Source organism: Notothenia rossii (genome assembly GCF_949606895.1).
Source record: "Notothenia rossii genome assembly, chromosome: 11".
Taxonomy (NCBI): domain Eukaryota; kingdom Metazoa; phylum Chordata; class Actinopteri; order Perciformes; family Nototheniidae; genus Notothenia; species Notothenia rossii.
The window spans coordinates 28155058-28179011 of NC_136910.1; the positions used below are offsets into that span (position 1 = coordinate 28155058).

A 23954-nucleotide genomic window follows, 5' to 3' on the forward strand; every position below is an offset into this window, starting at 1 on the left:
CTGGATCATATTTCATCAGCTCATGATAAATTAAACAACAAATACAACAAAGTAGATCCTTTTTTTTTACAGCGTTGCTTTTAACCTGAATGTTGGGTTGTACTGTACCCCCTTAAAGTACAAATGTGTGAGGTAATAATTAGGTGCATTATGTTATAAAACAAACTCACCCAATATATGTTTTGGAGGTTCTGCCTTCCCCAGTAAACACACATCTGCCTGCAATGGTGTCACCATACTTCACACTGATATCCTTGTTAGCAGGATAGAAAGCCTGCAGAGGAAACACATCACGGATGAGCAATGAACAAACAGCACTCTGAAGCCTGATATGATCAATATATTCCTTGTTGAATTCTGATATAATATTTAGTGGTGCACGATAATTATCCGGCCCGATATTAGGAATTATGACGTCATCCCGATAAACCTGATACAAGTATTAATAGCCCCGATAATATACAATATATCTTTTGGGTAAAAAAAAAAGAAAAAAATACTGCGGTGTGGGTGGATTGGGATGAGGGGCGCTTGTTTTTCACTCGGCTCCTCCCGTTTTGCCAGTACTGTGGTATTAGTGGTTTAGGAAGAGGGGAGTTTTTCACAAATCCAGCGCTCCCTAACTCATGCCTGGCTGTGACGTAAATGGTGTGCGGCCGTGAAGCCAGGACAGTAAACAAACATGTCGTTGGTAGTATGGGACTATTTCAAAGTTTCAGAATTAGATAGTTCGCTTGCTATTTGTATTAACAAATGCAATGCAGAAGTTCCACGAGGAGGGAAAAAGGCAACGAGCTATAATACTTCCAACCCGATTAGTCACCTGAAACATCGGCATCGCTACGATGGTGTGTTAAAAGCGTACGAAGACGCCTGCACTGCTAAACTAGCGGCGAATCCAAAGCCAGCTGCAAAGGCACCGGGGCTTTTACCTATCGATGAGGCTTTTGAAAAAGGCAAGAAGTTTGCCAGAGACGACCCCAGGGCTAAAACGATCTCTAACTTCATCATAGAAATGATGGCGCTTGACGACCAGCCCTTCTCCCTCGTCGAAGATAAAGGATTCAGTCGGCTAGTTCATCATTTGGAGCCCAGGTTTATCATTCCAAGCCGCTGCTACTTTTCAGACGAGTGTTTACCAGCCAAGTATAATGAGATCGCCACACTCCTTCATATTCTGATCGATAACGATATACGGGACATAAGTTTCACCACGGACATATGGACCAGTGATGTTAGCCCCGTTAGCATGCTAGGTCTGACGGCGCAGTGGTACACCACCAGGTGTGCAAAAACTACAGGTACATTTAATATATATATATATTATATTATTATCGGTTATCGGTATCGGTTTTGAGAAGCAGGAAGTTATCGGTATCGGTTTCAAAAAACCAATATCGTGCTTCCCTAATAATATTACAAATATAAACTGAACAGCGCAATTATTAACTTAAGAAAACAAAGGTTATAATGGATACATTCATAAATATCAATACATCAAAACTCCTTGAATTGAAGAGTCAATAGCAGGAACAAATAACTATTTAAATACCTGATCCTCCAAGACAGAGGCTTGGAGATGTTATCATCATACGTGTTATACAATGAGGGAAAATACTAAAACGGGATAAACTGCAAAATGGTTTGAATTGCATTGGGGTCCTTACATGCATCTTTAAATGCTTGTTGATAAATTATATTATATATTTGATACAATATTGAAAAATGCTCATATCAAAAAATCTGTAACCTGACAATGTTTTTCATTTTGTTTGATTAAATGGCTTAAAATGTGAAAAACAAGACAAAGTGGTAACTACGAGGCTTTAGAGATGTTTATGATGCTTTCTGACTGTGTCTTTAACTGGTTCAGAACATACATCAAAAGAGAGAACATTTTATGTCAGCCTTGGAAATCATGTGTCCGAAGAACACAACAGCTATTATGGTGTTCAACAAGAGAGCTGCCTTGGTCTGTTATTGTTTTCTTTATACATGCTACCACTTGTTGACCTGATCAGAAAACAGAATGTATGCTTTCCTAGCAATGCGGATGATACACAACTGTATATATCGGCAAAACCAAATGACACTACAGCTATTACCTCCATCACCAACTACCTATTGGCGATAGATAAATGAATAAGCAGCAACTTCCTAAAGCTGAATGAGGACAAAACTGAAATCCTGCTAGTCGGCCCCAAAGCAAAAAGAAACATGCTGGTAAATAATCTTGGGATATTTACTCACCGGGTCAAACCGGAGGTCACAAGTCTTGGTGTTATATTAGGGCATATGCCTTCTTCTCCAACCGGATAGACTACTGTAATGCACTTGTCACTGACTTCCCAAAAAAAACTACTGACAATCCAAAACTCTGCAGCTCGGTTGTTAACCGGAACTAAGAGGAAAGAAAACATTACTCCAGTTCTAGCCGCTTTGCACTGGCTTCCTGTTTACTTTAGGATTGATTTGAAGGTCCTCCTCCTGACATATAAGGCCCTTAATGGGCAAGTTCCAAGCTATATTACTAACTCCCTTGTAAACTACAAGCCATCAAGAACACTGCGGTCCTCTGCTAATGGTTTATTAGAAGTTCCCAGAAACAGCGGTAAAAATAAGTTTGGTGAGGCAGCTTTCATTAACTATGCCCCAAAGCTATGGAACAAAATACCTATAGACATCAGGCAAGCCAGCTTGGTTGAAGTCTTTAAACATTTATATGTTTGCGATGCATTTTAACTGTTAAAGACCGAGCGAGCCGCCCGCGGCTTCAAAGAGGTAGCGTTCTAAAATGCTTAATAACTCTTTAACCGCTAATCCTATCCATCTAATTCAAAAAGTGAGGTAAAGTTGCCATTCTAGGCTTTTCGCTGGTATCACTATGTCCTTTTCTGGGATTCAGAGGCTCCGACGTGATCAGGGCAACGTCATCACATTGTACAGTCTTGATTCGTCAAGGAGACCCATGCAGCCCCTCCGTCTGAGCCAAACAGTAAAGGTTTTGGACGCTAAGTCCCACCCCCTTGTCCGGATAGGTTTAAAATGTAAAGGTCCAGGCAAACTTCTGCCCATGCTACCATATTCTCGACCAATCAACATAGGTTGCTGTGTATGTTTTTGGCGGGAGGAGATAAACATAAGAGGAACAGAGAGACGAGAGAATTAGACTAAAGAGTAATTTTGCCAGTGTAAGAGAAATAAATACAAAACGAGATTCACCAAATCGCATCGGTGCACCGGCATAAACGTTCAAGATGCGAGTGTACCGGTTGGAAGAGAGCACATCGGCTACAGTTTGGGTTGAACTTGCGATGCATCGATTGTAGCGTCTTTGCATCGGTAAAAAAACGATTCATTCATATAAAATCCTCTCATCCTGTCAGCACTCAGCAGAGACGATCTTTGATCTTTGCTTCGCACTACGGAGGCCGAGAGTCTCAGTTATCAACACACATGGAAGTCGAGGAGAAAGAGAAACACAGCGCACCGAAAAATACCTACAAATCAAACGTTTGGCAACATTTCGGATTTCTCAAGAAAGACGGTCAACTTGAAAAATTGCTCGCAAATTGTAAACGATGCCGTGTCGCTTTAAAGTACACAAGTATTACGAGGAACTTAGCGACGCACATCAAGAGGCGACATGGGGTCTGCGGCTGAAAAGAGAAAACTGAAAGTTAGACATATGAGTTCAATCACTCAGTGAGGTGTTCTGTCAGAGAGAGTGGTGTTTAGTTTACAGCAGCCTGTGACTGCCAATAATAGTTGAAATGTCTTCCTTACAATTGTAAGCAGTTATTAAATACCTGCTTGTGAAAGGTTATTTGTTTTCTTTATTGTTCATATAGAAACCACTGCTTTCTGCTCACTGGTGAGCAGGGTTGGGTTGTAACGGAATACATGTAACAGCGTTACGTAATCAGAATACAGAAAATCAAGTAACTGTATTCAGCTCACGTTACATTTGAAAAACGAGTAATCTGATTACAGTTACTTTCGAAAACCTGAAATGAATACATTTTGGATTACTTATTGGAATTATTGGTGGAAAGATTTCCTCACAACATTTCATATTCAATACTAAAGGTACAGCCGAATCATCACAGCGCACAAAACCTATTACCGCCGCAGATGGACCAAAAAAGGGAGCGTTTGAAAAAAATGTGCAGGTCCGCTCAGTGAAACAATAACGAAACATGGAGGAACAAAAATCTGCGTTTAAATCGTGTGTGTGTGTGTGTGTGTGTGTGTGTGTGTGTGTGTGTGTGTGTGTGTGTGTGTGTGTGTGTGTGTGTGTGTGTGTAGAGATGTGTGTGGTTAAAACACATCAGCCACACCACCCTTTTGCCTTTCTAATGATTCTGAAGGTATACACTGTGAAGGCGGTGCGTGAAAGGCGGTGCGTGAAAGGCGGTGCGTGAAAGGCACTGCGCGCTCCTCTTCTCAGAGGCTGAGTTTACTGCTTACTCTTGGTGCTGCAGAGATTTCATGAAGTGAAGGAGGTTTTCCTTCTATTAAACAGCAGTGGGCTGCAGATACTGTGAGAGTCACGGACAGGAATTCATAGATCAAGGCAGACTGGTGCACACACTTATGGGCTCAGAACAGTCTCATAATACACACATGCACACAGAAGGATTCATACTTGTATCTTATGATCCGCAAAAGGATTCACACTTGTATTTCCGATCCACACTTGTGTTTTTTAATGCACACACAAATGTGTTCCGTTTCATATACATGTAAATAAAATCCAAATACAGAAAAAAGTTTTACACATGTATTTTTGATCCTCACATATTTGTTTTCTGTTTAAAACCTCTGCACCTGCAAACACAAACCACTTTCTGTGCATGGATCGCTGTGCATTCGTGTGTGGGTTTTTTGAGACTCCCCTGACGGTCAGCCGATTCGTACTATTAATTTTTTCTATCTATAGCCAATCAGATGTCTCCTAAATTCTAAGCCAATCACATGAGCGTGCCCCCACGAGGGTAGATTTGTTGCGTTCATGACGTAGCGCTTCATGTACGCATTTTGCGCAGTCCGGAGCTGACAGGTCCTAATTTCAGGACACCTCCACTCTCAGTACATTGCCACTTTCCGAACAGGAAATGCACGCAAATACAAGCCTTTATATTATTAAGGTACAGCTCCGCTTTCCGAACCATTGATGAATGCTTGTGTGTACACAAAAACGGCAGGCAAAACCGTTTTAAATGTGTGTTTCCTGTATGGCTAATACAGCTGCTTTATTTATGTCTGTATGAAGTTGTTGTGAGTGTGGAGGGAGCAGCTACAGGTTAGCTTAGCCTAATCGATCAGTGCACTACGAAACCAGTGCTAGACAGTGCACTGTCAACGGGAGGAGCCCCACCGGTCATTATTAACAGGAGAGCTGGATCTGATCGATATGGACATAAACGCGAGTGAAGTATAACCGGACGCGAGAGAGAGATCAGATCAGCTGCTGAGTCTGACGGAGAGACGCAGCTCTGCATGATCACCTGATGCTCCGCCCTCTGTTTAGCGAGCTGACCGGACAGCGTGAAATGCGTATATATGAAGTGTCATGAACGCAAGAAATCCTTCCCACGTGGGGGCGCGCTCATGTGATTGGCTTAGACTGGAGGAGACATCTGATTGGCTATAGATGAGATAAATTACAAGTACGAATCGGCTGACCGTCAGGGGAGTCTCAAAAAACCCACACACGAATGCACAGCGATCCATGCACAGAAAGTGGGTTGTGTTTGCAGGTTCAGGGGTTTTAAACGGAAAACAAATATGTGTGGATCAAAGATACATATGTAAAACTTTTTCCTGTGTTTGGATTTTATTTACATGTATAAGAAACGGAACACATTTGTGTGTGCATTGAAAAATACAAGTGTGGATCCGGAAATACAAGTATGAATCCTTTTGCGGATCATGAAATACAAGCGTGAATCCTTCTGTGTGCATGTGTGTATTATGAGACTGTTCTGAGCCCATACACACTCCTGTTTTGCCAATCCGGTGCTAAAACAAATATAGCTCTACACCCCTGGCCAAAATGTCCTTAAAATGAAGTCCGAGCTCGACATTTTAATTCATGTCCTGCCAACACTGGCAGGACAGAAGGCGACACGCCCGTTCTAAGCCGTGTCCCTCACTCCTCACATCCCAAGCTGCATCCCCAACAAGTTTATTATGTTGTTACATCGTTTCAGATGTTATGTTTCAGTTGTGCTCTTGATAAGCCATTAAAACAATAAAAACACGTTCAGTTTCCTTTTGCTTTTTGTGTCTCCTGTACACCAAAACATACCCATTTGTGATGGAAAACGAAAGTAATCCAAAAATAATCTAAAAGTAATCTGATTAGGTTACTTTTTTAAGACACGTAACTGTAACTGTATTCGGATTACTTTCAGAGCCATGTATTCAGTAATCAGTAACTGATTACATTTACAAAGTAACCCTCCCAACCCTGCTGGTGAGTTAGCCTATGAATGAGTGTTAAGCACATCAGGCTGGCAGCTGTATGGGCATTGCACTATGGTAGTTGTTATTTGCACATTGTTAATCATGGGCAATGCATCCTTAAATTGTTTAACTGTGAGGTGTTATATAATACACTACATGCACTAGGACCAGTGACGTACTTCCGGCTCCGTGTTAGTGCGGCTCGTCTGCTTCCGGTCCCTGCTGTTCGCGGTAGAGCGTCTGGTTTCAAAATTAGTGTACGGAAAAAAATATTTAAAACAGAGCATATGCAAAGGCAAACTAGGAAATACTCTGAACATTGCTGTGTCCCACTGTGTTAAGTGTCGGCTAAATGTAATGGTGTTTTGAGTTTTAATGGCTTTCCAACCCAACTCAACCTAAGAAGACAGTGGCTTGTAAATATACGCCGGGAGAACTTCACCATCACTTCTCACTCCAAGGTCTGTAGCAGACACTTCGCCCCCGATCAGCTAATAAATCCAACGACACTTGATGGTCGAAGGAGGCTCGTTAAAGATGCCTTACCTATGCTGTTTGAGTGGAACAGCTTTACTTTAAAAATACCACGGCCTGGTGTGTGGGAAAGAAGAGAGCGGCCCATCGAACCGGTCCCTCCTGAGGAGCACGAACAGCCCTGCGATCTAACTGATCACGACTGCTGCTCAGTCCCTGAACCATCTGCACTGGATATGTCTTATTCAGCTACTGAAGACTTGTCCAAAGAAATAGAGGATCTCAAAAAGAAATTGCAGGAGTTGCGTGTCCAGCGAGAGTTTGGGTTACCTGGCTCAGACGCCGACATCAGATTCTTTACCAGGTAATGCCTAAATTGTATCCAGTACAGCTAAAAAGGTTTATAAGTAGTCCTGTGGTCAGTTTTTTGTCAGAATTGTAAATAATATTTGACCGTTTTGCTACTGACTATTTTCATCACAGTGTGTGTGTGTGTGTGTGTGTGTGTGTGTGTGTGTGTGTGTGTGTGTGTGTGTGTGTGTGTGTGTGTGTGTGTGTGTGTATATGTCAATCAACAGGTAAAGCAGATTAATAATAATAATGAATAATAATGATAATTATTGCAGATTATAGATTATAAATAAATCATTTTGGGACAAGGGGGTGAGATTAAATAAATTATACTTCTTCTCACTCCTTTTCGAAAACTAGATTTGGTACTGTTTATGTTGCTAATGCTGTTGTTGTTGTTGTTGTTGTAATTGTCATTTTTGGTTTTGATGTTTTCTTACATGACTATGCACTGCAACATTTGTTTTGTTTTGTAATTATTTATTTTACTTGTTCGAAATAAATGTATCAATCAATCAATCTATGTAACGTCAGTGGTGGAAAAAGTATGTGTATGTGAAATGTAACTTTACTCCTTACAATGACACAATCACCTGTTTGTTACAGCTTGTATTTACTGTACTATGTTGATTAATGATTGACATGTATGTTGGGTGAACAGATTCTCAAGCTATGACAACCTCAAGGCTTTCTGGTTTTTGATGGAGCCTTCCATTTATAAAATGGTGCGGGTTTCAAGTGGTTACACTTGCACGTCCATCTACGGGAGGCTATGGTCTGAGTGAGCTTTCTTGGCTGATACAGAGCCAGAGGTGAAGTGGGGAGAGGGTCCATGTGTTGTTGTTTACATTCAGTAAATACAGACCATAATATATTTAACCGACAAGCGGCAGTTAATAGCTTAAGAAGTATTAACTGTTTTTTCTTCTTTTACTTCCCAGAGATAACTGCTGCAGCCAATTGATAAGTTATTTCTTTTTCTTGTCTTCCTGTCGGTTGGTTTGAAGGAGAGGGACCTGGGTCATCGATTTAATGTTTACCAGTCCACTATGAGCCGCATCATTGCTACATGGACAAGTTTTCTTGCTACTCTACTGGGGCCCCTATGCATTTGGCTTACACCTGCAGAAGTCCAAGCGTATCTCCCTGATGCATTCAGTGATTTCCCAGACACACAGGTGATCCTGGATTGTACAGAGCTGAGGTGTCAAACACCCTCCTCACCCCTCCTCCAAAGTGAGATGTACTCTACTTACAAATCCCAATGCACCATGAAAGCCCTGGTTGGCATAGCCCCACATTGTGCCGTGACATTCGTCTCCAATCTGTACGCTGGCTCTGCTAGCGATAAGGAGATATTCAAACAGTCTGGAATAGCCGAGAAGTTGACAGAAAACATGGCAATCATGGTAGATAAGGGCTTCCTAATCAGGGATTGTTGCAAATGCAAAGTGTACTGCCCACCTTTTCTGTCAAAGCAGAAGCAAATGCCAGCCTACCAGGTTAGGGAGACACAGACCATTGCCAGACTGAGGGTCCATGTTGAGCGTGTCATCCGGAGGATAAAACAGAACAAACTGTTTGATGGTGTCATCCTCCTATCCCATGCCTACAACATCAACCAACTATTTGCAGTAGCATGTATTCTGTCAAATTATTAGAACAAGGCATTAGTAAAAAAAAAATGGGTAAAGTGAAACAAGATAGACATGTCAAGCCATATTGATTTAAACTAATCGGATCTTATTAATTAGTGTAAATGATTTAAAAGTGTATATTTTAACTTCTTCATGGACTTGTACTGTTAAAGTCAGTTTTTTTTGTGTTTTCACCATTTATCCATAATTATATTTCAAATAAGCTGAGCTACTCTACAATTTTCATACATCCCAAATGATTTTTACACAAATGTTTTACCATGTTTAGAAAATATCACTCTGTTAAATTAAAAATGTTTAATAAATGTTCCCAAAAAGTGAAATGTCACAAATAATTTTGCTGATTAAATAAAAAGTGTAATGTTGTAAGAAAACAATGTTCTTTTTTGTGTTACAAAGAAAATATTTTAATCACATTTTTGTCATCGGTCTTTGAAGGTGCTATGTTAAACATTCATAACATGTGATTCAGAGTTAGCTTCCTCAAAATGGCTTACAATGCGAGGAGGGGAAATGTTCAGTGGTATTTATTTGAATGAAAGGTACTTAGGCATGTATATGTGTGAAAAAAAAAAGCGTCAACCTTTTCTCGGATTGCTGTTTGCACTTCTGGATCGATGTATATCCGTTGCACAAGATAGTCCTCCTGCGCCCACACAACAAAGTAACACCACTGCATCCCAGTGAAAAGAGGTTGACCTTGCACTTGTCAGTAGTATGCATGACTTTTCTTTAGCTTAGGGGAACCACATTCCATTTTTACATATTTGCAGTCGACATAGTTTTGAACATTGGGACATTTGAACTCAACAAGGCCAAATTGGGGGTATTCAGTGGGGTCAAAAACAACTCCATCTGAGGAGGCACCAAGCCAGGAGGTAGCAGGGTGAATGACAAGACCGCAGGGTGAGTAGTTTACATTTGCTAGTTTACTGTACTCGACTGCTACTGTGGGCTCCATCTCAGAACCTCTTCTCATGTCCGCCGTCTGCCTTGTACCTTTCATGATCCGCTCTACAAGTGACTCTGCAGAGCTCTTGCTTCTGACATGACACACCTCTCAAAATCTAGAGGCGTTCACCCTCGGTCTGCGTAGCTGATGCCACTCTGAGCAAGAGCTTTGCTCACGGGTAGCCTCCTCAATTGTGTGTGCCATTTTCATAGTAACAGATAAGCTGGTCATATGCAGTAGCTCCTCTTCAGAACACACAAACATACACTCACATGGCAAGATGTCATATCCCTCTAGAGGCAAGTGTGGTGTTGGTGGTGCACCATTGTGAAGAACGATGTAACGAGATTTCAAAGCAGGCATCTGATACGACAGAACACTGCCCTCCTGCACCATCCCGAAGGCACTTTCCACAAGGGGCTTGTCGGCTCTCATGTTCATTGTAGTCACAAGTGGCCTGCCCTCAATACTGAATTTTTCATAGGCCTCCGTTACTCTGAACATGCAAGGATCGGGTAATGGACCCACCATGCCTCTGTAGAATCCACTTCTGCAATGAGATGAAAATACAATATAGCCCATTACCATTTGACAGTAAAGGTAAGAATACAGCATCAGAATCCCATTTTGCATTGGTAACACAGGAAAAATTACCTCACTCCAGTCGTGACCATCCTATTAGGTACAGGTTTGGTGAAGACCATGGAGTTGATGGGTCCTGGCTTCACACCCTAACAAAGAGCACATTTGCATCGTGTGGAGTCACTTTAAATGAAAACAATCAAACAAGAATACTTTAAAACCTCAATTAAATTACCATTGTACGTGGCTTGTGCCATTGCTGTTCCGATTCTGTGCAGCTATGGACGACTGGTATGTTCAGTTGACTATAATAAGCTGTTTGGTAAAGCAGTGCCACAGTGTGATTGCACATAACAGTGCCTGCAACACAGGAGCACTGGTTGTGCGTTAAAACCACCGGCGAGGAATCACGAAGCTTTATCTTAGAAAGAAAGAAAAAATGTACTGATTCAAAATACAACCTCTTCTTCAAAGAAAAGAGCCAGGAGTTTATCATTTGTAGAAACATGTTATTGATACTGAACCATGATGCTAGTAATAACAATAATAAATTATAATACATTTTATCCACAGATTGCCTTTCAAGGTAGTTAAATACACTTTATATACACAGGGTAAAATTAAGTAAAAGGTTAGCTCTCAGAATTCTTAGCATTACCTTCTCTCCATTCTTATCACATTTCCATATCATCATTATCAACATATAACTGATTATCTGACCAATCAATTAAGTTATGATAAAGCAGGGAGGCATTGAAAACATTTCTTTAACTAGTGAATAACTGAACTGAACCCCACTGAACAACGTTTTTTTTCCCTGCTTACACTCAAACTGTGCGATGTCTCACTCTTCCTCATTGACCGGTAGCACAAGGCTCTCACGCTGAGACACTGAATTAAGAAAAACAGAGTGTTGGGTTAGATATATTACTCAGGTCAACACAATGGCTATGTTACTTACAAATAGCATGTAATGCTAGGCACATACCTTTCTACCACGTAGCATAACAGTGGCTATTAACAAGTCTAACTTTAGTTAACCAGGCCCACTAAAGTTTTAAACCATTAGGATCAGATAGAGTGCATAAAGTAAGACAAAAGTGTTGATTATAAATAGCGAATTTGTACAACAAAAGCTTGCATTTGACATTAGCCTAAATTAGCATTAGCTAGTTAACTAGACAATCCGTTTATAATTTTGTCTTACCTTCGTAATCATGAATATATGATGCAGCATATAATTTGAACCCTTTGTCCAATTTGCTGGCTGGGGATTTAGTCGTCCAGCAAGTTCGATGAACATCGGTAATTTTCCATTTCGGGAGCTCTTGTAAACACCGGCTGTAGAACGTCGCCATTGTTGTTGTTGTACCGGAAACAGTTGGGCAGTACTACGCACAATGCGGAAGTGACTGTGCATGTAGCGTATAAAGGTAAAAAGGAAACAGCATGATGGGATGTGCAGTACTAGTAGAGAGAACCAAATATGTAAAGCACTTTTTTGTTCGTATCGAACTGTATCGCAACAGGGGTGAATCGTATCGTATCGCATCGCCTGGTGTGTCAAATGTATCGTTAATGTATCGTATCGTTGGCAACGTATCGAGATGCGCATCGCATCGGCCTCAGTGATGGAGATGCACATCCCTAACACACACACACACATCCCAAGACAAATTCAAACCAACATGTCAAAACTGCGTTACACTATGGAAGAAGCCCTATTGATTTTGTCCGGCGGATCGCTTAGCGATGTGGATTCCTCAGATTCCGAAGCTGACAGCTGGCGTGATGAGGAGTACGATCGCGGGATTGATCCCTTCGAAAATAAAAAGTGAGTAACTTTGCTTATTGTCACATTTATTGGTTGCTATTTCTTTATAACGCCGTAAATAATTTGTCCTCAGAGTATTTATAATGCATGGCCATTTGCCATAATTGTGTCATAAAGTGAAATCCTGAGCTCAAGATTCACTATCAATAGAGGCTATTTATTTTCAGTAAAAAAACGTCAAGCAATGCCTTTCATTTATTGCTTGCCTTCTTTGGTTGTTTGTTATAAGGTCTAATGTTATTAGATTCATTGCATTACAATTCAGTTACTGATTCCATCAACTAGTAATGTTAGCAGAGGAATAAAGTGTTTATCAAATCAAAAGTTGAGACTGTGTTTAGAAAATAGATAGGATGACACTGGAGAAATAAAAGCAATAAAGGAAATAAAATAAATTCACACATTTATATCTATATATTTTCCTCCCTTTTATTTTAGTCCAGAGGATGAGAGAGGGGATGCACAAGCCACTGTCCCCATCAGTAGGCCTCCTTCAAACAAAGAGGGAAAATAATGTGGCCAGGAGGGTGCAGCATCCAGAAAGAAGGCCAAACCAGACCGTGCCTCAATGCAAGCCCCCCTGACAGTGAAAGGGAGAGGAAGAGGAAAAGGGAAAAAAACATCTCTGACCCCAGAAGAGCCAGGAGCTGTTTGGAACGGACCTGAGGTGCCAGATACTGCACAACAACTACCACACTTTTGCCAGAAAAGAGCCCCTGTAGTCCAAGGTTTTGTTGGTGTGGAGTATACTCTTGCACAAATATTTAGAAATGTTTTCAACAACCAAGCTGTAAATCTCGTCTGCAAGAACACAAACAAAAATGACAAAAAGGAGCATGCTAAGGGGAAAAAGTCTGTTTGGGAAGAACTAAAGCCGGTAAAATTCCTCATGTACAGTTGCAAGAAAAAGTATGTGAACCCTTTGGAACTACCTGGATTTCTGCATAAATTGGTCATAAAATGTGTTCTGATCTTCATCTAAGTCACAACAATAGACAAACAAAGTCTGCTTAAGCTAAAACCACACAAACAATTATATGTTTTTATGTTTTTATTGAACATACCATGTAAACATTCACAGTGCAGGGTGGAAAAATGTGAACCCTTGGATTTAATAACTGGTTGACCCTCCTTTGGCAGCAATAACCTCAACCAAACGTTTCCTATAGTTGCATATCAGACCTGCACAACGGTCAGGAGGAATTTTGGACCATTCCTCTTTACAAAACTGTTTCAGTTCAGCAATATTCTTGGGATGTCTGGTGTGAATCGCTTTCTTGAGGTCATGCCACAGCATCTCAATTGGGTTGAGGTCAGGACTCTGACTGGGCCACTCCAGAAGGCCTATTTTCTTCTGTTGAAGCCATTCTGTTGTTGATTTACTTCTGTGCTTTGGGTCGTTGTCATGTTGCATCACCCATCTTCTGTTGAGCTTCAATTGGTGGACAGATGGTCTTAAGTTCTCCAGCTAAATGTCTTGATAAACTTGAGAATTCATTTTTCCGTCGATGATGGCAATCTGTCCAGGCCCGGAGGCAGCAAAGCAGCCCCAAACCATGATGCTCCCTCCACCATACTTCACAGTTGGGATGAGGTTTTGATGTTGGTGTGCTGTGCCTTTTTTTCTCCACACATAGCGTTGTGTGTTCCTTCCAAACAACTCAACTTTGGTTTCATCTGTCCACAGAATATTTTGCAAGTAGTGCTGTGGAACATCCAGGTGCTCTTTTGCAAACTTCAAACGTGCAGATCAGAACACATTTTATGACCAACTTATGCAGAAATCCAGGTAATTCCAAAGGGTTCACATACTTTTTCTTGCAACTGTATGTCGGCCCTATGATGTTCATGGCACTTCTAAAACTGCCAAAAGTAAGGGACTACTGGAGGAAGGGATCACACCTAAGTGTTCTCTTTCCTGCTTCTGCCATGTCAAGAGACAGGTTCATGACAATCAGCAGAGCTGTACACTTGACCACGATTTGGCAAATGACCAGAAAAAATGACCAGAAAAAGGACACCCCAGAGTACGATCCACACCATCGCCTAAAACCACTTCAAGCCACCATAAAAGAGTAGGGTTGCATATCGTTGACTTTTTTACGATACCGATACCGATACCAGTGAACGATACCGATACTCAACCGATACATATCGTGATACTTTCATGTTGCATAAGGGAAAAATTACAATAACATTACTCATTACTCCCATGAAGCGCTTTATGATATAGTTAACATGTGAAATTAATATTAAATTCAATTGAGGGACTTGGACCTTTTAGTACTGAACAAACAATGAAAAACACGTTATCTATGAAGAAAACAGATTCTGCAATATCATTTATAACAACCATCAGGCGTGAATAGTACATCTTGTCAATGGAAAAATAAAATAGCACTAGTATAATCAATATTCAACCTGAGATTTGAATGACCAGAGAACACAAAGGATCATGAAATCTCGGCATTGAACATAAAACAAATAGCATCACAGTTCAGTTTTGTGCATTCATCTTCAAGAAGATGAGCATATCTGCTCTCTGGATCCAAACGGAATGGAAGCGGAATTCAAACCACGCCCCGCAAAACTCCCAAAAAGTTTTGTGAAGCCGCCATTTTATTATCCTCGCATTAGCATTATTAGCATTAGCCCAGCGCACAAACGCAGAGAGACTAACTTATGGCAACACAAAAGAAAACATGAGAGCGGTGGAGATGAGGAGGTGTCGGCGTTCTAGCGATTTACTCGGAAGGCTGAAGACTGAAGCCAGTCCCCAACTCCGGGGACTTCCAGTTGGGGACTTTGGGTGGCAGTATACGCCGTGAAGTTGTTTGCGGCCTGCCAGTAAACCCAAAGCAGAAGAAGAAGAAGTGACATCAGTGGCTTCATTTGCCTAATCCTTCCCCAGGAACTTATTCCGGTGTGAACGCGATATGTACTTAGTTCATGAGAACTAAAGAGTTCTCATGAACTAAGTTCTCATGAACCTTTGTGGGAAAAGTACTGCGGTGTGAATGCGCCTACTGGTACTTGGTTGCCATACGAGATAGCATTGGTTGGAGGTTGCCACCTTTCCCAGAAATAAACTTCTTGCAGTGGTTACAGACCCCACCAATCAGACTGGCAGTCATATGCAGCCACACTTTAGATTTTCTAAAGTGACTCGTTTGAGGAATTTCACGGTGAAATTGACATCGTAATTCTGACAGATTGGGCGCAAGTTTAAGGATATTACACCTCACTTTTATAAAAAAAAAAAAAGAAGTATCGAAAACCGGATCTGATTTCTGTACGGTATACCGTAGCCACCAGTAACCGGTATTTCGGTAATACCGGGAACCGGTATGCACCCCTACATGCAAGGCAATGTGGCAGCCTAGGAAATAAATTTCAATAGACTAAGATGCGAGATGATTACAAAATAAAAATTGTAAATTAAAAAAATGTATGCATTTTTATTTTACATTTTTATTTTTGTATTATTAATAATAACGTGTGCATAGACATTTTTCAGGGGCGGACTGGCCATCTGTATAATTTCCCCGCAGCGAGGCTCCACCCGTTGACAATCCACTAGCGCAGTGTTTCTCAAACTTTTTCATACCAAGGACACTTAACCAATAAAAAAACACTCACGGACCACCTAACTCCACAAATATCCAAAAACAATAGGCCTGCTTACCACTACAACAGTACATAACAGCCTTATAATGACAGCTTAACCTTTTCTGTATCGCATTGTTCACACAATAAATCAACAATACAGATCATAAGCATTTTGTTCAAATGCGATTTAAAATGCTCTCAGGTTTTACACCTCTTATGAAATGTAGACTACATTTATTACGGAGTTTATGTCAGAGATAACAGACTACTGAGAGACATGCAAAATACACCGCATGTAGTACAAAACAAACCTCCGCTGTTTTCAAAACAAAATACGGTAAAACTATGTGTAACACTTCTTATCTTGGGCTATGCTATCTAACTAGATGGATTCTGGGTTCTACTAGAGTGGATAGACAGGTAAGTAATTAGACCAGAGACCAGCTGGTTTGAATAGAACAGCCGGCAATTTACTGATGAAATAGACAAAACATTAAACATATACAATAAATATTTCTGCAGTATGATCAGAGGTAAGTATTTCACCTTTCCCTTGTTTTCTGATTTCTGTGACTTAGTAAATGGTATCCATACAGGATGAACAAAATAAAATAGCTTATTTTATTTTAGACCGGTCTACTAAGTATTATTTATAGGTTTTTCCTATTTTAATCTCTTCAATATCCTGAGTTAACTCTTTTTCTTTTCCCTTTTCACAGGTAAAATATATCTAATTCAATGAAAAAAAACACAATTGTACCATCAATGAAATCAAATGACAAATGAAAACCTAGAGTACAATATATAGTGTCTCTTTAAATCCAGGTACAACTTAAATCCAGTTCCAACCTTATCATTTCTTCAATACTCCTACCACTCTGGCAGTGAGTTCACCTATTGTCTCTTGATAAACCAGCAAGTCCTCTCACTGGCGTGAAGATCAAAGCAGTCCGTGGGTCTGGCTCGCCATCTTGTATCACAGCGCGTGTGTGTGTTGTCCTCTGACTCGCGATCAACTTTCTTATCCAGTCCAAAAAATCTGACCAAAACACCGTTTGTTACAACACACTCTCACTCCATAATCGTCCAGGAGCGACGTTTGGTCAGGGTCCCGTGGCGTGCAGTTGTGACGCTCCTAGGCTCCTTCAGCTTCATAAAGGGACGCAAATAGCTTTCAACTGATTGCAATGTATTCCCATCTGCGGCGGGATTTTGACGCTCATGGAAGCACGGTATTCGTTTGTGTCGGCTGCCCTTAAAGGCAATGTGAGCGTCCATTCCCATTGGATAACGGAGAATTGTACAACCGGAAGTAAGTATTTCCCTTACTGTCGATTGATTTTACAGTGATATCTGCACTACTCATCGACTAAAAAACACCAGATTATCCTTGTTAATTACACAACATTGATTGGTTTAAAGTGTGTGCAATGCTTTTGTATTTTTCCCCTTCGATTCGGAGAAACAAATATTTTTTCGGAGTAAAGGATGGCAGAAGACACTACACTACCCAGAATCCCCAGCTATCGTTTAGGACTACACCTTGTGCTCTGTTTGACAAACCCCGTTTTTTTTCACCATTCATTCCAATGGCTGGCGTCTATGTCACGTGATCTTCAAATTTCTCCATACAGAATTAAAAAAACATGGCCGAACTTCGTTTTATTCTCGGTGGAAAATGCCTATTTTAAAGTTAGTTTGGCCATTAAAATGCGTTTTGATGTCATTTGATGCGAGACATATGAGTTGTTATTTCAGATTATGTGTGCAGTGGATGTCCATGATCTTTAGTTTGCTAATTATTACGAAGATTACTTCAGGAAATTACGTCCATAGAACGTTTTCATTGTTACCAAGGTGGTTGCTAGGGACGCTGCTATCGATATTATTTCAGTTATGTTGTGTAACTGTTTAATGGTGTTATCTTTATTGCTACCCCCTTCCCCGTCAATGTATAGTGTTGGTCCACAGCGCAAACGTATTAGTTTAACAAAATCCACATCTAAAGATAGGTTATTTTCCCCTGTGCAATTCCAGTCTCACATCTCACATCACATCGTCATTAACAAATAGACCAAAAACATTTAAAAAAAATAAAATACTTTATTCCGAGTGTGCTTGCTTTTCTCTTTGAAAGTCATCACATAACGGCATTGTAATACAAGGTTCGGCTGCATTGAATATTACATATCTGCCGTAGTTCTCCATTTATAGAGCCCTGATGAGAAGACTTCTAGACAAACATAAGGAACCGCCAACACTGAAAACGTGACGTGGATCATAAATATATCAGCAATTAAACAACATCTTACATTTCTTTTCACACAATACGTCTCTTTGCACGATCAACACTAATTCCGCTGACTTTCATATTTGATCCAATTGGTAGATAGGCTGTATTTACACCATAAAGGTGCACAGCTGATAGAAAGGGACAAAGCATGTTATTGAATTTCATTATTTTTATTATTAGATATTAATAGGATACCTATAAAGTATATTCAGTACTCGTTATTCTCTACTAATAGTTAATTAAAGACTGTATATAATGACTATTTTGCACATCCCTTTCAAGATTTCAAGATTTTCTAAGGTTTATTGACATATCATATTCACAAACGGTGTAGTTATGCAATGAATGAAAAACTTGGGTTGCAGGTTCCTCAATAGTGCATTACAAGACATCTATCAATATTTGTGCATACCTCCAGCAATGTTAACTATGTTGAAGCACTTATTTTAACTGATATTATACATATGTATTATACTATTATAAGATATATGTAGATATTTCATCTCCGGCCTTGTCAGGTATTGAACAATCAATAAATAAAGAACACAGAATTATTAAATATAAAACACAGAATTTGTGTGATTATACTAAATGATTTACAAATAAACACCACTGCATATTTACAACTGTTACACATGCTGATGTAACGCAAATGTTTCCAACTTGGGATCAATAAAGTATATCTTATCTTAAGATGATCGATGGCTACTGCCATATTTGCAAAATGTGCCTCTGAACCTTGACAAGTGCATGTTTTAGGCTTATCAATTTATGTAATGTTATCAATTAACAACAGGAGGGGTCACAAACATAAGACCAGCTGTTAAATAAAGCTCTTCTGACCTTAGCTGGCATGTGGGCATATATATTAATGTTGCCCATTATGGGCACAAGCAATTTTCACCCATTTATAAATGATATGCTTTAAATTTGAGTGTTTCCTATCCCCTAAACCTCCAGGGATGTACACAGTATAGTGGCAACTTCTTATTATGGGAAATACGAAAACGTCTTTTAAAAGTACAACTCCCAGTAGAGAAGTACCATAGATATTGAACATGTTGCGAAACACAATATCGATAGCAGCGACCCTAGCAACAAGTAACAAGTAGTTAATAATAATAATAAAAGACATGAAGAAAAAGGCATTTTAAAAAGTCATTAAAAAGCAACACAATCTACCTGCATTGCATTACTCTAAATGTGTAATAACGTGCCTTAACCAGTAGGTGGTTTGGGTTAAAAAGCTGTCAAGTTTACAGTGTTAACAAAATAAAATATACTGCTGTTTCTGGTTTAGTTTACAACGGATATATTTAGTTATTGTTTTGATATTTGTAACACAAAAGCGATGGAAAAAACCCACAGCAACACAGAAAAGATGGTCTTAACATGACTCAGCGGTCTAGTAGTTAATAAAAAACAATAATATCAAAACAAAATATTACAACTAACTTTATTGTGAAATTCAAACTGAACGGTAAAAGAATAGTTTCCGGTCTATTCTGAGCCCGATCTCTGTAGATAAATAAAAAATAAAGAACTACGACAGATGTGCAATATATTTAATGAAGCCGAACTATTTATTACAATGCATTCATGTGATCACTTTCAAAGAGTAAAGCAAGCACTGCTGAATAAAGTATGATTTTATCTTTTACGAAACGTTTTTTTCATATGGAATTCAGTTGGAGGTCAACCAATCACAGAACTTGAGAACTAATCACGGGCAGAGCCCTAGAGAGAGGGCTCTGATCACAGGGTTTGTCAAACAGAGCACATGGTGTAGTCCTAAATGATAGCTGGGGATTCTGGGTAGTGTAGTGTCTTCTGCCATCCTTTACCCCGAAAAAATATTTGTTTCTCCGAATCGAAGGGGAAAAATACAAAAGCATTGCACACAATTTAAACCAATCAATGTTGTGTAATTAACAAGGATAATCTGGTGTTTTTTAGTCGATGAGTAGTGCAGATATCACTGTAAAATCAATCGACAGTAAGGGGAATACTTACTTCCGGGTGTACAATTCTCCGTTATCCAATGGGAATGGACGCTCACATTGCCTTTAAGGGCAGCCGACACAAACGAATGCCGTGCTTCCATGAGCGTCAAATCCCGCCGCAGATTGGAATACATTGCAATCAGTTGAAAGCTATTTGCGTCCCTTTATGAAGCTGAAGGAGCCTAGGAGCGTCACAACTGCACGCCACGGGACCCTGACCAAACGTCGCTCCTGGACGATTATGGAGTGAGAGTGTGTTGTTGGTTAATGTTCTATATCGTCTACTGGTTTTCCGGACCGTGTGGATGGTATTTTTATCTTTTTTAAATCAACTTTGAATCACTTTTAATATAATTTACTCTGCTCGTCTCATCTGCGTCTCGCTCCGTTTTACTCTTTTCTCCTGCTACGCTACGCTGTGCGTGCCTGGTGGTGAGCAGAGATCCGATCACCAACTACATTTGTCAGTGATGCAAACACAGGTATGGTGAAAAAAGAGAGAACTATTCGAAGTAGAAAAAAACCGCGTAATATACCATCTGACATGACAGACTTTTCTTTTGGGATATTTTACAAATCACTCCCCTTTCAAACTCTATTCTTGTTATTTTTAACAACTTTTTTTTGTTACTGTCACATAGTATTTTATACCTGTTAATAATTGAGTCTCTAATGTCTCATTATTAACTATAATGATCATATCAAGGTGTGCCTTAACCTCACTGAGCTGAGGTTATTTGAGCCTCTCATGAGAGAGCTCTCTTCCACCTGGTTGTAGACAAGCTCTTTAAATAAGTTAGCATAGCTAGCTAACCAGATGCTAATAACAACAGATCGCCACTGTGCTTACAACTAAAGACACAGCCTCGCAAACACTGCGGCATGTGTACGGCTCCTTATGGTACTGCAATATTTGAAGAGCTGGAGCGGCGTTCCGATGCTCTCCGTTACTCCTTTCTCACGAGACATAACCACGTGAAGACCTATGGTGAAGACACGTTACGCTCGTGGTGTGTTCAACGAACCTGTCCTTGGCCAGGAAAAATTGGCACTCGCTTGTTTAATTATTTTGCGATCTAGATTTCTTCTTCTTTTTTGAAGTGAGAAGTGACGGACGGACGGACGGACGGACTGACGGACCCCCCCCCCCCCAAAACGAAAACTCTTCGGTTCTCCACGAATTACACAAGTCACCCAAATCAGCGTTAGAAAAGCGGGAGGCGCCGAAAAGCGACTAATTTGCATCACTGATTTGTCCAAGGGCCAAAATGTATGCAATAGACACTATCGCGGGCCAGCGATTTTTATATAGCCCAGAAGGTACTGCGGACCGGATAAAGCTTAGCAGACTCTTCACGCTAACGAAGGATCACTTCTAGGCAGGGTTGGGAGGGTTACTTTGTAAATGTAATCAGTTACTGAGTACTGAATGCATGCTCTGAAAGTAATCAGAATACAGTTACAGTTACGTTTGGCATACTTTGGCACAGGAGAGACTTATGTTACTGTTGTAATGGCTTATCAAGAACTCAAACACAACATCTTGGTGTCATTCTGGACAGCTCCCTCTCATCTGCACCCCACATAAAAAACATCACCCGGACTGCATTCTTTGTACTGTCTTAAAACCTTTCCTTGGAATATTTTATGAATTGTAAGGTGTCCTTGGGTGCTTTGAAAGGTGCCCCTAAATAGAATGATTTATCATTATTATTTATTATCTGAAACGATGTAATAACCTTTAAAACTTTTTTCCAGTCACTTGCCTCATGCATTCAGCAGCAGCAGGCCATTCTCTTTGATTTGATCCCGTTATGAAATGTCATGATTTCGACAATAAATAAATGCTACATAAACATTATCTTGCACATTTTATCCAACCATCTCCGTTTCTAACTTTCAATATATTTTAAAAGAGATCTCTCTCTCTCTCACCTGCGTGCGGGAGCGGGGCTTCACAGAGACGCTGCATCTCTCTCTTACTCACAGACATGCTGCAGCTCTGTGCAGTGTGCACACAGTTCTGCCGGTAATGAATATTGCATTTTGTGAGGAAACCTTTCCACCAATAATTCCAATAAGTATTCCAAAATGTATTCACTTCAGTTTTACGAAAGTAACTGTAATCAGATTACTCGTTTTTCAAATGTAACGCCAGCTGAATACAGTTAGCCTACTTGATTTTTGTATTCTGATTACATAACGCCGTTACATGTATTCCGTTACAACCCAACTCTGCTTCTAGGCTACTGTCCCGCAGCCCCTGCCTCTGTGTTGGACTCTGTCGCAGCAGGGCTACTGCTGTGGTGCGGAGTGCACAAAGCAGACTCTTCACAACGAAGGATAACTTCTTCTTCAAGGCAGGGAAGGTTTCGCAGTACGCAGTCTACTTTCCCGCAGCTGCTGCCTCTCTGTTGGACTCTGGTACTGCACCTTACTCCCGAGACGTTGTAAAAAAAACACTCCGCCAACGCCACAGTCACCCCCGTGGTGCGGGCTGGATGAGAATGTCTGGCGGGCCGGATGTGGCCCGCGGGCCGCCAGTTGGTGGTCACTGGGAACAGTACCTTGTAATTTGTCATACTACTTTTATTTATTATATTTTTAAAGGGATGCTATCATTGACCAATTTCAAACGTGTATCCTTTAATGAAATCACTTTTGAATTAATTTATGCTTACTATGTTTTAATGTATGTTACATATGGTCGCAGGCCCAAGTTTAACTCTCTGAGGCCTGCATGGTCTGCCTACAAAACAAAAATAAAAAAACGTTTATGCAGCTCCAACAACAGCCTCTGATCAACATACTTCATGCAATGCTTCATTGGATGCATATATTAGATAATAATCTTTATCTCACTCCTAAAACATCTAAATCTACTTTGAACATTGATAAATGTTCATGAAATACATCCATTGTTTGTTTTATACGCTTCTTGAAATCCTAAAAAACAAATTGTTTTTCTAGAACAGATTACAAATCGCCTGAAAATGGTACAAACAAGTGGCAACATGTTTGACAAAGGTGTTGCACTGGGCTATATCATGCAATATAAACTGAAACTTAAGCTCGCTCCACTGCGGAGATATTCCCGCGAGAGTGCGGAAAACTTAAATTAATTCACTAGCACCCCCACGTTGACAGGGGTCGCTATTTACTGGCACCGTTATTTTGGCCACAAAAGCCAAAATTGGACTGAGGCAGTACATGAAGGCCAAGCCAACTAAGTGGGGTGTGAAGCTGTTTGTGTTAGCAGACTCCAGCAATGGGTATACCATCGATTTTTCCATCTATACTGGAAAGAGCCGCTTATTTTCAGGGCAGGGTCTCTCCTATGATGTTGTCAGCGGCCTATTTGATAATTCCAAAAAACGTTCCATCTGGAAATGTGCGCAGTGTGATGTGACACTGTGTCTTGTGGCTCACAGAAATTGCCTCAGCAAGTGGCATAGCAGCCGCACGTAAGACCTTAAGACTTTTGATTGACTGAATCATGTCTGATTGTAATTTAATGTAAATAGTTTAAAAAAGAAATTGATACATTTCCTTTGCTCTTTGTATATTTTTCTAATATTTTGTTGTATTTTGAAGATCATTTGCTCTTTGTACATTTGCCCTTACTATATATTTCTAGCTCTTTGTTTGTAGTTTGAAGATAATTTGCACTTTGTTCATTTGCACTTTGTATCTCCAGCACTTGGAATTTGTTTCACTGTTGGTATTT

The 23954-nt window shown here is 40.2% G+C and overlaps 1 protein-coding gene and 1 long non-coding RNA gene across 6 annotated transcripts in view; both read right to left on the bottom strand.

Annotated features, from left to right (window-relative positions):
• The window catches only part of LOC307023841 (peptidyl-glycine alpha-amidating monooxygenase-like), a 73749-nt gene that overhangs the window by 18037 nt on the left and 31758 nt on the right, over positions 1-23954 (bottom strand). For all 4 annotated transcript variants that reach the window (XM_079657443.1, XM_079657444.1, XM_079657445.1 and 1 more), the window contains exon 12: positions 171-274. In XM_079657443.1, the coding sequence (XP_079513569.1) occupies positions 171-274 (104 nt within the window). The remainder of the gene's footprint in view (positions 1-170; positions 275-23954) is intronic.
• LOC307023589 lies at positions 5966-14072 on the bottom strand. Of its 2 annotated transcripts, XR_013803742.1 has the most exons (4): positions 11314-14072; positions 10724-10909; positions 10561-10637; positions 5966-10456 (listed from the first exon to the last, which is right to left on the bottom strand). It is a non-coding gene; the product is annotated as an uncharacterized lncRNA (long non-coding RNA). The 2 variants fall into 2 exon arrangements; XR_013803743.1 differs by having other exon boundaries at positions 10724-14072.